The 16,798-nt window shown below is 41.5% G+C and overlaps 2 protein-coding genes across 2 annotated transcripts; both read right to left on the bottom strand.

The window, feature by feature from the left end:
• Nucleotides 1-324: 324 nt before the first annotated feature.
• Nucleotides 325-7,228, bottom strand: sxph (saxiphilin). The gene is made up of 17 exons (XM_080495116.1): nucleotides 7,135-7,228; nucleotides 6,651-6,814; nucleotides 5,723-5,822; nucleotides 5,468-5,644; nucleotides 5,219-5,381; nucleotides 5,055-5,119; nucleotides 4,534-4,691; nucleotides 4,244-4,430; nucleotides 4,013-4,161; nucleotides 3,834-3,924; nucleotides 2,922-2,969; nucleotides 2,652-2,834; nucleotides 2,418-2,565; nucleotides 1,420-1,502; nucleotides 1,135-1,319; nucleotides 558-744; nucleotides 325-472 (listed from the first exon to the last, which is right to left on the bottom strand). The coding sequence occupies exons 1-17, from the start codon at nucleotides 7,187-7,189 to the stop codon at nucleotides 429-431; spliced, it is 2,187 nt and encodes a 728-aa protein (XP_080351242.1). The 5' UTR covers nucleotides 7,190-7,228; the 3' UTR covers nucleotides 325-428.
• Nucleotides 7,229-7,764: 536 nt separating this feature from the next.
• On the bottom strand, nucleotides 7,765-16,342 carry sfi1 (SFI1 centrin binding protein; the record flags this gene model as incomplete). The annotated part of the gene is made up of 31 exons (XM_080495412.1): nucleotides 7,765-7,939; nucleotides 8,757-8,856; nucleotides 8,937-9,024; nucleotides 9,337-9,433; nucleotides 9,537-9,780; nucleotides 9,884-9,961; nucleotides 10,036-10,235; nucleotides 10,312-10,488; nucleotides 10,591-10,665; nucleotides 10,969-11,043; nucleotides 11,130-11,290; nucleotides 11,606-11,702; nucleotides 11,795-11,897; nucleotides 11,993-12,069; nucleotides 12,165-12,260; nucleotides 12,704-12,779; nucleotides 12,865-13,043; nucleotides 13,121-13,202; nucleotides 13,513-13,643; nucleotides 13,821-13,887; nucleotides 14,038-14,135; nucleotides 14,218-14,310; nucleotides 14,392-14,462; nucleotides 14,589-14,750; nucleotides 14,850-15,006; nucleotides 15,106-15,208; nucleotides 15,292-15,409; nucleotides 15,502-15,596; nucleotides 15,844-15,954; nucleotides 16,030-16,101; nucleotides 16,179-16,342. 31 exons carry the CDS (start codon nucleotides 16,340-16,342, stop codon nucleotides 7,781-7,783), a joined length of 3,606 nt encoding a protein of 1,201 aa, XP_080351538.1. The 3' UTR covers nucleotides 7,765-7,780.
• Nucleotides 16,343-16,798: the final 456 nt, after the last annotated feature.

The raw sequence follows: 16,798 nt of genomic DNA, 5'->3' as shown, positions 1-16,798 counted from the left end.
GAACAAAATCGCCACGATTAAATAGAATTTATAGAGTGATCCAAAAATAATACAAAAAAATACCTGTTTTAAACAGCATCCACACCATATTTCAGTTTAAATTGGTCAGCTTTATTTTGGTACTTATTAAATAAAACCATTTAACTTTCACTAATAACCCACAACACAGGTATAGATTAAGTTCAAATCCTTCTTCTAAAGACATTTTAGATTCTTTCTGAAACATTCCTGAGACATCTTTCCCCCCCGCAAGCGTGTCTCTTGAGTACACTGGAAATACATATTTATTTGAAAGTTGTAAAGACAAATTTCTTGTGTCTGAGAAGTCACCGAGTACATTTTTGTGAAGGGTTTCAGTCCTTTGATATAAACATAAACATGTGGCTGTGGCATAGATGCAAATAGTGTTGCTTTCTTCTGTGTGACCATCAGAATATACTGCATACGTCTTGATCACAAAACTCCAGGATATCTGTTGATAGAAAAAATGACAAAAACATAAGAGGAACCAGTAGCAGAGAGATTCAGTCATATATCTGTTGTTGTTGTGGACGTACCAGAGTGTGTGCAGTTGAAGACAGTTTCCACATGTGTGAAGAAGTCCTCTCCCAGGATGGAGCGGTAGTCCATGTGGCTCGTGTGGACCAAACACTGCGTTGCATCTTTAAACAGTAGATCACTTTCTCCAAATTGTTCAGACTCGAAGAGTTTGAACTCTGCTCCAGGATTGGCTGCCAACGTTTCCTAAATGTGTCAAATAAAAACAAATGTAACACAAAGACATGTGAAACACCGGCCATGTGACTTCTTTAATATCGCCAGAGATCATAAATTGAGTGTGACAAGAAAAAAGCAAAAAGAACATTTTAAATCAAAGTCAAACAAATTTATTTGAATACATGCACCTTTTATTTAAAGCCAAACCGAAAGGATATAGTTTAACATTTCTGTTTTTCTCGATACCCACAGATCCTCAGGCAGGCTGTTCAAGCGTCTCACAGTATGTAAGCTGAAGGACGCTTCACAAGTAGGTTTTAAGGTCTCTTGGGACCAGCAGGTTTTCTTTCATGCAGTCTGCAGGAAACCAAAAGCAAGATTCTTCAGAGATCTCACTGTGATTGGGAAACAACTCACCTGTGACTTCATAAGGAAGTCGTACACTCGCGGTGTGAGCACAGGCCGCGTCATGACGGTGTTTGGCGGAATGACCCCCAGATTACAAGTCTTCCACTCCGACAGCGGGGCGCGGCCACCGTCGCTGCACAGCAGCTCAAAGTCTGACGACGTCCATCCCTCTGCCCAGCCGGTGGAGCTCAAACCTGGAGAACAGCAGGACAAAAGAATATGATGATGTGATCAACATGCAGAATATAATGGCGTGTATGTTTGCAAAATCACATTAAAGCTGGAATATCTCACCAACAATGTTGGTAAGTAGGTTGTGCTGCTCAAGAAAGGCAATGTCCCCGAAGCTTTTACCACTTGGATCTCCTACAAGGCACCTCAACATATAATAAGAGCAGTTTATTCATTTGCAAATATTTTGTCAAAGTGTATCACTTATATTCCTCCCATATATCTCTATTTATGTGTAAAATGTTCCCTGCACTTTAATTCTTCAGGTGGTATGATCTCACGCTGTATTTGTGGCTAATCCAGTCCTGTCAGAACCTTTTAAATGATTTAAATATTTTTGTATATCATCGTCACATAACTGTCTTATTGGAGTTGACGCATAAACAAATGCCTGAAAGGCATCTCTGCAGTACAAACAACATAAACCTGGAAACATTACAGTGAGCAAATGACAATTTTTAGAAGATATATGCCCACATATTTCTCTCAGGAAGTGAATGAAACTATAGCAAAGAAATCAATGTGAAAGTTTGACTTGACAATACCTGGTTGACACTATTAAGTCACAACTTAGGGGACGATCAATTGTGTTCACAAACAACAAGATTTGCAAATGAAAAGCATTTTCTCAAAAAAAAAAAAAAATCTACAATCCAAATGAGTCCTTAAATATAGGTTTTTAAAATGTTTTTATTCAAACTTAGTGATTTAACTAAAAGTTTCTGAACTTACTAATTTGGCTGAAGACTTTTTTCTTTAAATCACCAGCGATGGTGCATGCTGGTCCTTAGTAAAACACCATTTTCAAAGATGAATTATAGTCTGATGACCATGAGAACTGTCAAGCTCCTCTCCTTGTATATATTTGTTCACTGTCAAGTCTTGTACATATCAATATTTACTTGCATTTTATTATTTCCTATTATTTCTTTGATATTCCATTCTATTAATATTCTATTCTTTGTAAAGCAATGCTGTGAGGAATTGCCCTCTGGGATTAATGAGTATTTTCTACATTATTCTAAACCAAAAACTTCACCTTGGGGAGCCAGTGCACGTACCTTAAAGCCCCCATGTTGCCATAGTAACGTTCGTTGTGGTTGTCTGCACAGCGTTTGGTGGCAGCCTCTCCCGTGCCGCCCATACACACCTTGCAGAGGTTCCCCTGAGCTCCAGGCAGACAGCCTTTCCAAAACACTGTGTTGAACACTGAGATGACACAAAGCGCCAAACATTGCTCACAGTGTGAAAGCAGGTCACATTTAAAAGGGACGAGGTTACGGAGAGCGCAGTACCTTGGTCTGGATCACATGGTGAGCTGCTGTTATGCTCCAGGCTTAAATTGTGTCTGTATGGCAGCAGCCAGCCAGCGGGGCTGTATGTGTAGCCGTGGCAGGAACGCCGGCCTCCCAGATTCCCGATGTAAATGCTCCTGCTGGAGCGCTTCGCAATCGCGACGCCCACAACCGTGGGCAGCACTGAGGAGAGAAACGTTGCTTATGCGAGGACAACAGACACAGCAGTGACCACTTCAACTGAGAGTTATTTTCTTTTCGTCTTCTCACCGTCCGTCTCTAAATGAGCTGATCCTTCAGACGGCACACAGCTTCCTCCTGAGAGGATCCAAGTCACGACGAGAGGTAAACAACAAGTATTTGAAGAAGTGATGAAACTGGATTTGCTGTTAACAACACAACTGATTCTAAAAGCCTCACAATAGACAGAGCAATTATATGTAACAGGATCCCTACGACACTTTTATTTATTAATAGTTTGAAGCATTTTCAAGTCAAACCTCAAATCCTCAGCAAACAAAGAGTCAACTGAGAAAATCATGTGGAATGCTATATTATCTATGAAATGCTTTGCTGGCTGCTTTCAAACTTATGGTTTTGATTGACTACTAGAATAATTCCTTCATTTTTTTTTTTTTAGTTTTTAACTTAATGTTTGTCAATTGTATATAATATTTACAATTTCTTGTAGATATAATGGTTTTTAGTCACTTTATTACTTCAGTTTAATATTCATACATTTTTCTATTTTTAATTATTTGTTATTTAAGTTCTAAGTTTCTGTCTTTGTTCTAAACTTTTTTTTTTTATCAACTTTGTCATTTTCCAGTTTTTAACATTTCTTCTTACATCTGCCAAGGATGTAATAAATTAATTGCCGGATATTTGTTTGTCTGTCTGTTAGCAAGATTACTTCAAAAGTACAGCACAGATTTTGTTCAAATTATCACCACAGATAGATATTAGGCCCTGGGAGATTCCATTAAATTTTGAAAGTGATCCAGTTTTGTTTTAGTTTTTTTTTAAGTCCAGGTCAACCTTTGGCGGACGTCAGAAATCTCAGATTGCTCGTCTGCTTTAAATTTTTTATACCTTTATGTATTACTCTATTTCCACAAAAACAGTTTTCCTCAGCGTGTGTGTGAGAGAGCGTTTTGTACGTTTTGTATATAAAAATCGTACCATAATATTCAGTCACCACAGGGACAAGGCCACATCTCCCGGCGATGAACGAGTGGGTTGCATCCAGTGAAACAGCATCCACTTCATCCCTCTGGAAGAATGTTACAGTCATAACGGCACTCCACAGTTTTTCAAATGTTTTACAATTAAAAACAAAAAAACCCAATTAAAACTCAAACCTTTATCTTCTTGATGCAGTCACGCATCGAGGCGGCTCGAACACACACCAGAGGGTCTGACTTTATGTTGAGAGCCCACTGCTCACACTTCTTCTGCTCTGCATGGCTGATGCAGCACCATCGCACAACACTGTCCTCCAAGGAGCTTCCTGCACGCAGCCACGCAGTGAAAATGCAGCCTGGCAGTTGTCGGCGTGAACCAGCTCTCATCTGCATGTGGATGTAATGTACCTTCGTGGCCGAGGCCTTTGAGGAGTGCAACATAATCCAGCCCCAGCACCTGACTGACGTCCATGTCATCTGAGAGAACGGCCAGCTTGTCCGTCAGGTCTTTGAAGAGGAGGTCGTTTTCTCCAAAACTTGAAGAGTTGAATATGTGAAAGCGTTGCTTCTCTTTTCCGTGGTGGCCGAAAAGCATCTGGAAAACTGAATAAATTAGTGGAGCTAAAGTACAGCTCGGACCTCAGTGCCGTGAGCAAAAAGAAGACAATATGATTAGACTGACCACACGCATAAATTACCTGCATAGTAGTGACAAACTTTCGAACAACTTTACGAAAATTGTGTCTGGTGACCATGCCTCCTCCCGGGCCACGTCCCAGATTGCACCTTCTGTAGTGGCTGAGAGGCGCTTGTGTACCATCCGCACACAACAACCTCAAATCTTCTTGCTCACTCTCTGACAGAATACACGAGGAAAAATAAAGGCTTGTTAGCATAGTTTGTGCAAATGAGTACAAGAGTCCAATCTGAATATGTCACATTAAACCCGGAAGCTCATAATCAAAATTTCAAATCTCTTCAATAAGGATGTGTAAAGTGGGAAAGAGATTATTTTAAATGTAAATGAGCTTATATATGACATTCAGGGGGGAAAAAGGGAAGTTTTGACCTTATTCTATTGGTCTGCAAATTTTTTAGAGGCAATGTAGAGCCTCAAGAGAAAGGTTCGGGAACCACTGCTCTAGATTTTTTTAAATTCTATCTAGACCATGTTTAAAGCCAACACAAAACGATATCATGGGATATGTGTACTACTTACCGTCAATAGTTTGAAGACTTAAATGGTCCAAAAATGCAACATCTCCTCCACCCCTCTTTAGACATCTGTGGCAAAGTAAAACAGGCCAACAAATTCACACGTTTAAAGCCACGTCTTTCAAACTCTGAAAAGTGAGGGCGTGTGGATATTTAGTGGAGCCTGACCTGAGAGCCCCCTGGTTGTTGTAGAAGGGCTCATTGTGGGATGTTTCGCAGTGGTAATTCTTCTGACGAATGTAGGACTTCTCACCTTGGCACAAAGTGCACAGGAGGGGCGCCATGGCAGCAGCTCCGGGAACACAGCTGGCACTGAAGAAAGTGCCGACATCTGCCGAAGGGGCGAGCAGACCAGCGAAGGAATGAAGACGCGGACAAGAGCAGATTCACTGGCTCCTGATTATATAGTCGCTTTACCCTGACTGAGCGGACGCTCTTTGGACCAACTCAGGTAGTTCCGGGAGAGCAGGAAGCCGAGTGGAAGACTCCATCCAGCCGTCCACCGAACCCCACTGTGACAACTCCGGAGGCCCTTCAGAGATCGTATGTCCAGACTGCTGTTTCTCACCACAGCAACAGACAGAATACAGCCTCCTGCATAAAAACATAGAGCAGGACGCCACCTCAGCCTCTGGAGATTCCATGTGAAGTGTCTGATATAGGTAAACCAACCATCACTGTAGACCTCTTTGGCTACAGCAACCAGGTCAAACTGCTTGACAGCAGAATAAACTTCTCCTGCGTCTAGAGTCACAATATCAGCACGATTACCCTGAAAGGAAGAATTTAATGGTTTACTTTCATAACGGAGCTCCAGAGCTATCCCATCATCTTTACTAAAGACACAGCAAAACAACTTCACTCGGGTTGACTCTAAACTCGGATGGATACTGGATTTGATCAAAGAAAATCGCAGCTTTGATTGTGTTTGCTTGTGTTCACTGTAACTTCAAACGATGGACAGCTTTTCTTTTTTTTTTTTTTTAAATCACAATGATTTGTTTTCCTTACCTTTCGAAATGATTCTGATCAACAATAAAACCAATTCAAAGCTCGTGAAACAGTGCTGTCCTTCTTCATTAAGATGTAAGAAGTTTTGAAATGGATGAAGTATTAGTTCATAGCATTTAAAAAAAAAAGGTTTTATTCAGTGTTGATTAAGTGCACAAGACTGGAAAGCACAAGGCAGCTGTAAATCTCAATCAACTTTGTCAAAAGAAATGTTATAACGTTAACCACTTCTTTGTTTATGTTTGCTGAATTCTCTTCATCTTGAAGACTGCTTTGTATGCTTTTATTCAAATATAGGTTATTACAACCTGAAAAACAACTTAATAATCAAAACAGTAATTTTATAAATTGTTTACAGAATATCTAAATACTGTATCATTATGTTTAGCTGTTTGGACATAGTACTATAGCATTAAATGACAATATTAACTTCAATAAAAGATTTATATTTGGATGTTTTCATAATGCTTAACCAATAACTGGTTTACAAATGAATTGTATTTATTAACTAGCGCGACTTCTTACATTTTTTTTTGCCCCCAATAAATTAAAAAGGAAACCTCGGACATGTAATTTAAGGATTTTTCACCTTGATCCTGTCGACGCAGTCTGTCGTGCTGGATGCTCGTATACATGAGAGTCTGGCAAAAGCTGCCAGAGCAGCCGGTGGCAGCGCAGCCGCCAGGGCTTTAGCCAGCTCTGCACACTTCCTCTGTTCGGGGTCTGACACAGTGCACCAACGCATCTTCTTCGCTGCCGGGTTCAAACATTAAAGGAAGTTACACTACGCAACCAACTTCCAGTCCTTTCAGTGGAGATGGCAGTCATCACTCAGGTTCAAGCATATTTAGTGTTTTGTAGGAAGCAAGTGTTTATTCAATTTTAAATTAATCATCTCAACTAAACTTGAGGTAACTTAGAGACAAATATTGTCCATGAAAAGAACAAACAAATACATGAACAAAAGAATAAAAAAAAACAACTAAACATTTAACAACTTCATTACAGTAAGCAACATCCATAAGATTCACATTGAAACATTTATTTTTAAGACATTCAAGAGCAAAACTCACCCCTGGTGCAGCAGGCAAAGATGAAGAAAATTAAAACAGGATAAAGCCATCGCATTCTGACCGGCTGGAGATCAAAGATTCAAACAAACCCTTCCCGCAGTCTCGCAGCGTGAAACACACAGCTGTTCTCTCTGTTCAACTCAAATCCCTGGATTCCCTTGGTGAGGATTTCCAAAGTATCGGAGGTACTGGCACTAACTACGAAACAGAAAACCTGTTGCGCAAGGCGAGGGCAGCGCCTCCGAAAACAATCCGGTCACTTTTTGCGCACATATGGAAAATATTTAGCACCATGTGTTGTCACAAGGACGACCCCTATCCAACGTTTGCTTAGATTTAGACTGCACATGGAGAGGCAAGGGCTGCTTTTCAGGTACTTGGCTATTGGGGCCCGATTTAATTTTGAGAAAATTTTTACATTTATCAGGCAAAAACAAAAAAGGAAATTAAAATGGCTTCAATCCTTAAAATAAGAACGCTGTTAAAACAAAAAGGAAAACAAAGGTTTGATGAAAACAGGTGAGACTGTAGAAGGACAATGAACTAAATCGAAACTGATTTCCATAATATGTGGTGTAATACGATTGTGGGAGATTAGCGAAAGTTCAGAGATCGGCAGCAGGTAAGTGACCTGCGATATTTCCTTTTATGAGTCACTGGTTTCCACCGCTGCTACATTTCCACGGCGGGAATGAGCTCCTTGATGAAGGACAGACTGTAAACGTCCGACTCTCTCTGCATGCATCCCCATCGTTGGCTTCCGTTTGTCCAGCTCAGCCGAAAGGATGTTGATGCGCTCGTCCAGCTGTTGACAACAAACACATTCGATGTGAAATTAACAATTACATGACGTGTCTGTACAATAATCACCAGCCTCCCGATGAGATTGTTGTCTGGCTTTCTCACAGCCGGGGAGTTCCTGTTTATATAAGGCCACACAAAAATACATGCAGAATTTAAGCCTCCAATGACAGCAAGTAAGTCATTTTAAAAGTTTGCTCAAGTTTGAGGTATCATGTTTTCATGTGCTGCATGGAGCAGTTTCAAAATGTCAAATATTCTGGATAGTTTATGTACGAGTATTTTCTATAAATATTTCAGCTGGCACAGAGTCAACTGTTCATCTTGGTCATGGAAAATGGAATGGTTAGATTTCTATTTCTATTTTCAGTTTCAATTCAACAGCAATAACTTTTAGACAAGTATATTAAGTATATGGTCATGAAATCTACATTCAGTAGATGTTTCTCTTTGTGCTTCAAACACTTTTGCTGCTCAACATCACCTGCTAATACATGTACTTGTTCAGTTGTGTAATTTATGTGTTATTTTCAACAACTGTGTAGTAACAGAACAAATAATAGATCACTGTTTTTTTTTGCTTTGACCACACACGTTAACATGCCTGCATGTTATCACAATTTTTTTTTGAGGTGAGTGATGTATGAGTGTTTGGCTCTGAGGAACTGTTGTGTGCCAATGATAATCTCACACAGACCCAAATTCCAATCTCTGACTCCCCTTTTCACTCAAATTACGAGTTCTAATGCAGATCGACACCACACGATCATGTAAAGGACATATTGTTCAATTTAACATGACAATTTATTGGGGATAATTACCTCCTTCAGCTCCTGGCATACAGCATTTCTTTCCATTTCTTCATCTTTTCCACTGGTCTGCAGCCAGCTCTGTAATACCTCTTTCAGCTTTCTCCATGCCCTGAACAGATAAGGTATTGACTGGATTAAAAAAAACACAATAATGAAACAGGAATAAGGAAACTGTTGACAGAGTTGTACCGGAGCTGCCTTCTGCTCTGCTGGAATCTCTTCATGTCTTGTTGAATGTTGAGAAGTTCTCTCATCAGAGCTGCTGCTGAATCAGTTTCTACATTTTGGGATGAAATACGTAGATTATTGTGAGGGCTCTGGAATATTCCTTGCCACTGTGTACCACAAAGACATATGAAGAACACTGTAACTATTTACAAAGTACTGTTTGCTATAACACAAGGGAGAACTTTCAAACTCTGCACAGAACAGCCCTGTCTGGACTCGAGCTGGAATCTTATTAAAAAGACATCAGTAAAGTTGGTTTTCTTATTGTGTTCGACATATTACAAGCTCAAACCTGTGACACAGCCAAAACACACAACAAAAAAAACATACACAAAACCAAAATAAAGTGCAGATACAACACCTGGACAGACTGATGAATAATGTTCAAAGGGAGGATCAAACTGATCAAAAGGTATGAATGGAGTATCTGCAGGACCTGGAGTGGTAAATTTCCCCAACTGGAATGAGAAAACACAAAACAAATCATGTAAGATAAAGGAAGTTATTGAATACAGCAATGGATATTTGGGTGTCCAGGTCAAAGAGCTAATTTGATTTTACAATTTTCTGGGTTCCAGTGGCCATAAAAGCTGATGGTGGTAGAAGAAGGTCTTGGTTTTCCTGAGAAGAGTCCAGAGTGGCCATGTGATGTTCAGAGGGTGACACGGGAGACAAGAAGGTGCTCTGATGTGTCGCAGTAACAGAGGTGCAGGAAGACGCTGGATGTTGGTCTGTCTGTGAAACCTCACTGGACTCAAGTGGTTTGGGAGCTGCATCAAGGCTGGGGACACCACATTGATGCAAACTGTGAAATTAAAGAAGTGGATTGTCAGCGACAATAAAAATCCGACAGAATTTGACAAACTGGTTCAGTACATTAAAAGTGTTCATTTTTTGATCGACATTACCTTTTATCTGTAAACACAGGAGACTCAAAGAGTTCCTTGCAGCGACGGGGCTGGCGTCGAGGCCTCCTGGTGACGAGCCTGCAGAAAATGATCAAGCGTAAGATGCAGTCCATGTGTTGAACACAGGCTGTCAAAGTGAAGCGCACGCTCACAGTGTCCCGAGCAGTCCCTCGAGAGTTTCCTGCTCTGCTGGGACAGACGGGGAAACGTTGTTTGGTGTTGGCAAAGAGAATGTCACACTCTTTTTGGGCCGTTGCATTTCGACCTCCGGTTCCTTCTGTGGCTTACGCAGGGCCCGCTGCATCCAGTGCACGGCGCAGCGTTTCACCGCCCTCTGGACACGCTGCAGCTTCTGCAAGAATGGTGCGGAACTGAAGAACCAGCAGTCAACTTGTGTCGAAAGTCACCACTAACACACAATAACTCACTTGTTCTTGGCTGTACTGCGTTAGACTTGTAGTGAGGGTGTTCATATGGGCAGCGTATGTGAGGATGCGTGTCACACCCTCCTGGAGCAGCTGGTCCCTGTAGACCTGTGCAGCTCGAGCGGCCTCCTCTCGCTTCCTGCGCTGCTCTGAGACACAGAGCCTCCATGCAAACAACACCTGCAGCAGGATCACACAAGCGATGTCTTGTGAGCACCATTTCTGCAGCGCGGCATTCACCGCTCAGTTTTGTTGCAAGAAGAATGCGGAGGCAGGTGTTACCTTGGCCTGAAGAGTGAGGGACCAGTGCCAGAGCGCTCGCTCCGTCTGCTGAGCTTCTCTCCGTCTGTGCTGCAGCTGTTTGGTAGGAGGAAAACCAAAGTCAGGGCCAGTTTAACAAGAATAAATACGGTGCGATCAAAAAGGGTTTTGGCCTTTTAGATTACTAATAACCACAAAATGCCACCGGTAAGAAATGCCTCCATCTTAGAGCAATTTATTCAGCATGAGAGTGACACTTAAAAATCATTAAACAAACATCCTCAGACAAAAAGAGCCAATGACCAAAAACCTGCAGGACGGTGATCCTCCAGTACAAGAGCTGGACACCCCTGACATAATTTCTTATTTTTTCAGAATGTGAGAGACACATTAACGAACCTTTACTTTCCACTCCTCAAAGTGTGTCTGGTATACTTTTAATCTCAGTAACAAGTTTCCTCGTCGTTTCATCACCTGAAAAAATAAACACGTTTCTCAGAATTTACGGAAAGGCATCATATGAACATTGAATCGCTTGTGAGGGACGATGAAGTTCTCGCCTTTTTCTTTTGCCGTTGGTAGCAGTACTTTTTCCATGCTTTCAGAGACTTTGAGACAACTTTGGAGTTGTGGTGCCACCGGGCTTTTTCCATGCACATCCTCTCTCTTCGAGCTTCTTTGGTTTGTTCCCTCCATTGTCTGAAGGACTCCAGCAGTCGCACTAAACCGAGAGACATCCTATCAAACAAAAGATGCTTCTCTAATCCTACGAACATCATAAGCTTAAGATAATCTGTCTTTATTTGTTCCTGTTTTTAATGTCAAGGTTTTACTCCAGTAGAATTTACATATGCCGTTTTTATGGGTCTTAAAATTCTGGCTGCATACAGTATGAAAGAACATTACATCTACATTTTGCACGTACCCATCTATAAAGGTAATTATATATTGAACTGCATATTCAGCCTTTCAAAAAATGTATCATTCGATTGACGTATCTATATAATAATTGCCATGGAGCAAAACAATCATTCACCTTGATTTACAGACGTCTGTGCCCTGCTTACTGCTGCCTCCTGCTGGTGGCGCTTGGACACTGCACGTGTTGTTGTTTTTCTCCAGGCAAGCAGGACCTTCACAGAATGCAACGCAATAAACGTGTCAAAACTCAAAAGGCTTTACTGAACTCGCAGCCAGGAACATTTCAAGACGAAAGCTTTATAACCTTCAGTTGGAGGAAGCGCTCGAAGTGGTTCTGTGCGTGTTGCTCTTTGGTGCGGAAGTCTGCCAGCAGCGCTGCGTTGTCCCGCCACACGGTCAGAACATTTCTGGGACGAAACAATTAAAACTGATGATCCATGCGTTTTTGATACAGAAAATTCAAACTTCATGAAAGATAATATATGCTTTTGTTTCTCGTTACCTGAGAAAACACTGTGTCTGCAGCCTGTGAAGTTCCTCTGCACGGTCATAGATCTGAGACATCTGAAGGTGGTAATTCTTTGAATACAACAAATAGGAGACAGACATTAATTTAGTCCTGTCAAGATTTTAGAATAATTAGCTCTTTATGCCTGTTGCTCATATTTATGTACCTTCCAAGCCACAAAAGCCTTTTTGAGAAGTTTGATTTCACTGTAATGTTGAATCTCCTTCAGTCTGCTTTTTTTCTCCCTCTGCCTCTGAACAAACTGATCACACACACACACACACACACACACACACACACACACACGCACACACACACACGCACACACACACGCACGCACACACACGCGCGCACACACACGCGCACACACACACGCGCACACACACACGCGCACACACACACACACAATTACTTCCACAATGTCTTTTTATATATAAAACAAATAAAAAAACTTAAAGTGAATTATGTTGCCATATGGGACACATGAATAAAATCATTAAAAAAATTAGTAGGCAAAACATCCATGTGTTTCATGTTGACACATCAGTACGATGGTGCAGATGCTACGAGGGATACCGGCCAGAACATTTCTAAAATGAAGGCGGTTCCTTTTAATTTTGAGTCATTCTAAGCTGAAAGCACCACACTGTGTATTAATGAACAGATGATGTACAGACAGTACACGAGAAACACTACAAAAAGCACCTTTTTCCACTTCTCTACTGATGATCTCATGCGGAACAAATCGCCTTGATGGCAGGCCTGTAGCTCTCGGGTTCTCCTGACATGGAACACACAGACAAACTCTATTAGCCAACAATCATGGTCACAGCTCAGATGTGTTGACAGGACTTGCTCTACTCAACTGGTCTCGCATTTCCATGCTGTTGTCCCTCCACTGCATCATTGTCTTAAAGAGAAGTCTGCGCATGTAGAAATGCTGCGAAGCATTTCGTTTCTCCACATCTTGAATTTGCTGTTGTGTGCCATGCCTCCATCGAGTCCAGGCTCTCTGCATGATGCCTCGCTCCTCGTGAAGAATCGCCTGGAAATATAATGTTATATTTGTTGTGCATCTGCAGCCCTGACGAGCAATACGTTTTCCACGTGCGGCTGGCGTACCATCCGCTCAGCGAGCGTCTCCTCCTTGCGTTTCTCAAATCGTCCCCACCAGGTGTAAAACACCCAAGAGTACTGCCGCTGCCTGAAATGACAATCAGCCAATAAAACTAACGGAGACAAAGCGTAGGTCAGTCTGCTCAGTCGAGAAAATCCTTTACTATAGGACTACTTGATACGCTGACTCACCACTGACAACACGCTGTGTGCACTAATTAGTCTTGAGTGAGGAAAATTAACAAACGTGTCATGAAGAAACTTCTTCCTACTCCATAGAAAATGAAAATTTTAATTTAAACAACAAGAAGCAGTCTGAACAACTAAATCCTTCCAAACATTGTCCCTGAAATCAAAAGTCATGTTTAATTTCTTTAACCATAATTTTATATTCTCACCGATTGAATACTTCAGCTTTGCATTTTCTGTGTTCGTGCAGTCTTTTCTGCTGAGTGAACTCGACCCATAACCTGAAACATCGAGGTACCGTGCGATCTATGAACCAGGTTTCTGCACGAAGCTCCAGGTCCTGTAAAAAATAACAACAACAACAAAAAAAAAACAATAATGGGAATTCAAAATCTGTGAAATTAGGATATATATATATACACACACACACACAGAGTTGTCACCTTGTAAAGTAACTAACCGCTGAAACTGAATTCTCCATGATTTTCTACTGTTCTTGGATAGAATCTAAAACTACCTGCATAGATCTTTGTTCAGCAAGTCTCTGTCTCCAGTGACGTAAACAGCTTCTCAGTAGTGAAATACTGCGGAGAGAAACAGTTTTCAAATTAAGAATCTAATTATTCAAACACAATTGGAAGCATGTTGTTTGGACAACAAAGCATGTGGCAACAGTTCAAGATCTTTATCCCAGCATAACAGTGGCATTGAGAGAAAAATGTAAATGTGTCTACCTGTACTTCTTCTGTGCCATCTCTGCAAGGGATTGAAAATCCTGGTCTTCAGCTTCCTCCAGACGGTGCTGCCATAGATTCCAGTACCTTTGTTTCACCTATTGGAAACAACATGAAACCTTGAGACACGTTCAAACATTCACTGAAACCTGCAGTGGGAAATTGCCGATCATCATTTACCATCTGTTGCCAGTGCTGGAAAGCCATGTTGTTGTTCAGTCGCTGTGTTTTGTTGAACGTGACATTATGAGACAAACCCTGCAATCCCGCACGCTGTAACAAAAACACACAATCCTCAGAATGTGAAGTAATCGCACTCTGCTCTTTTTACAGATGTTTTGTTTTGTTATTTACCAATAGACGACGGCAAAGATGTTGTGCAGCTCTCCGATTTCTTTCAGCCTCTCCTCTGCACAAGTTCACATCTGCTGAAAAGCTCAAAGATCAAATAACTATATAGTGGGATGAAAAATGTAGAGTATGCCAATATGTGACTCTTTAGTTGAGAGAAAAACAGAATGTCTGCAAGTTTTATACACAGCGAAAGATACAGGCTTCCCAGTGCACCAGCACTCTGCGTTGAGCACTCTGCGTGGCCAATTGGCCAGCAGTACGTAAACGGGCTTCTTCGCTCCGTTTGAGATCCACGGCACTTCTCCATTTGCTCCAACAGTTCCTAACCAGCCGGATACAACTGACATGATGAGCCACACCTAAAAGAAAGGCAAACACATGCCAAGCAAGGGAAACAAGTAACGAAGCCGGTCAAGAAGAAAACGGACACCACACATGCATTTTGGATGGGCACAGACCTCGGGTCTTTCTTTTGGTCTGGCAACAGGATACATATTCCATCCAGTGATGCAACATTCTTATTTTCAGTTTCAGGTTGAAGTGTAGTGCAGCTATGGATTCTTTCTCTTTCTGGCAACAAGCAGCTGTGTGCATTTCTTTCCACCGAATCCAAGCCTTTAACAAAATATAGAAGTTTAAAGATCACCTGAGAAAATCTCCACAGGCCCAGCATTAATCAAACTTAACCAACAAGAGGTGTTGGATCATGTTTACCCAGCGCTGTGAAGTCAGTGCTCTTTGTTTCAGTGCTTGGCCTTCTAAAGCTTGGGACTCTCGGCGCTGCTGTAGCCTGGTCTGCCATAAGGTCCATGCTGAGCTGCAAACCACAACGATAACACATTATGCTCTATAAAAAAAGTACAAATCATAATTAAAGATCTATTTGAGAAATAGTCTCACTGAATAGTTGAAAGCCTTTTTTGCTCAAGAGCCAAATGAAGCATTCTGTTCTTCCTTCTCCTCATCTCTGTGAAAACCTCCCATCTGTCCCAAACCAGACGCATGCGTCTCTTGTCAGCTGGTTCAAAGAAAGAAACAAGTTGATGACAAAACTGTTCCTTAGAAATGTTGCAAAACACTTTCAGGCAAAGAAGCAGTGAATCGCCATACCAAATAATTGAGCCCTCCGTACTTTACTTTTCTTTTCCCTCTGCAAAGACACAAACTTTTTCCACCTTTGGAGAGTCCAGCAATAAAGGTAATACCTAAAATGCAAATAAGATAATGTTAACATGGCCAAATAAACTGCTTCCAGCAACCACACAGGCAGAAATTCCAAGGATGAGAGGACTCTGCCTTATTCTCAGTTGGGTAGTAAGGGCTGGAGACTATCCAAGCTGATACTGCATGAGAGTCAGTTTATTTAGCCCATTCATAATTAGATTAATTTGCTTATGAATCCCAAGTTTTCTACCGATCTCGTCCAAAAGGCACAGAAATTAAATTAATAACCTGTAGTTACAATCTGCACGCATGGTGAGAGTCCACTCCCTCCTGGATGTCCACCACTCGTCCCTCCATGCACTAAAGACTCGTCTCACAACCACGTTGTTATGGTGGGACCTGTGTAGAAGAAATGTCCGTGTACTTTTAAACTTTTGTTTCCTATTTCTTTAACAATTTGTAAACGTGAGTTACTTTGCTTCACGGGGAAGAACTCGACCGAAGGTGTTGCGCATCCATATCTTCAGAAATTTTCTCGCCAAGTGCCTGCCGAGGTTCAGCAAGTCTGTCACAAACTATTGATTGTCGCAAGTTCAATTAAGTCGGTTTTAGCAGTTGAGTACCTTATCCTCAGCTCTTTGAGTCTCCCGCCTTTGTTCCAGCAGTATCCAACCCTGTAAGGAATCTTTCTGGTGTGAACTTTACGCACTTGTGTTCTTTCACCCCCATATGTGACACGGCTCGGTCGGTGTTTAACTGCATCTGGCTTCCTATCGTTACTTTGCATTTCACTGATTCAGGTTGCAGCCTGTGCACTCAGAAAATGAGTTAAACAAAAATTAAAAAATATCATGTTGACATACTTTTCAGCTTCATGTGTTAACGAAAACGCACTCTGTATCGGGTTGAAGTTTGAGTTAACGAACTGCCGCGCGTCTGTTTTTCCTTGTCACGTGAACACGGATATGACGCGAGTTGTCAACAGCAACAGCCTCCGCCGACACTTCAACGAACAAAAATTTCAGCCGTTGGCGGTTGTCACGTTTAACGTTTTCACATTGTTCGATCACTCCCCACAACAATCATCTGCATTTGGATATAATAGCATTAATGATTGAAGAAGAAATGTTGACATATTTGCTTCGTCGAGCTCTTTAGAATCAAACAACACGCCCGCTTACTTGTTGGACTAACAACTGACACGCTTTGTCAAGCCTGGGCTGCCCGTGAGGGCGGGGTATGT

The sequence above is a fragment of the Blennius ocellaris genome, assembly GCF_963422515.1.
Source record: "Blennius ocellaris genome assembly, chromosome: 4".
NCBI classification, from domain to species: Eukaryota; Metazoa; Chordata; class Actinopteri; order Blenniiformes; family Blenniidae; genus Blennius; species Blennius ocellaris.
Note: the sequence above shows the minus strand (reverse complement) of the source record. Positions and strands in the feature narration are given on the sequence as shown.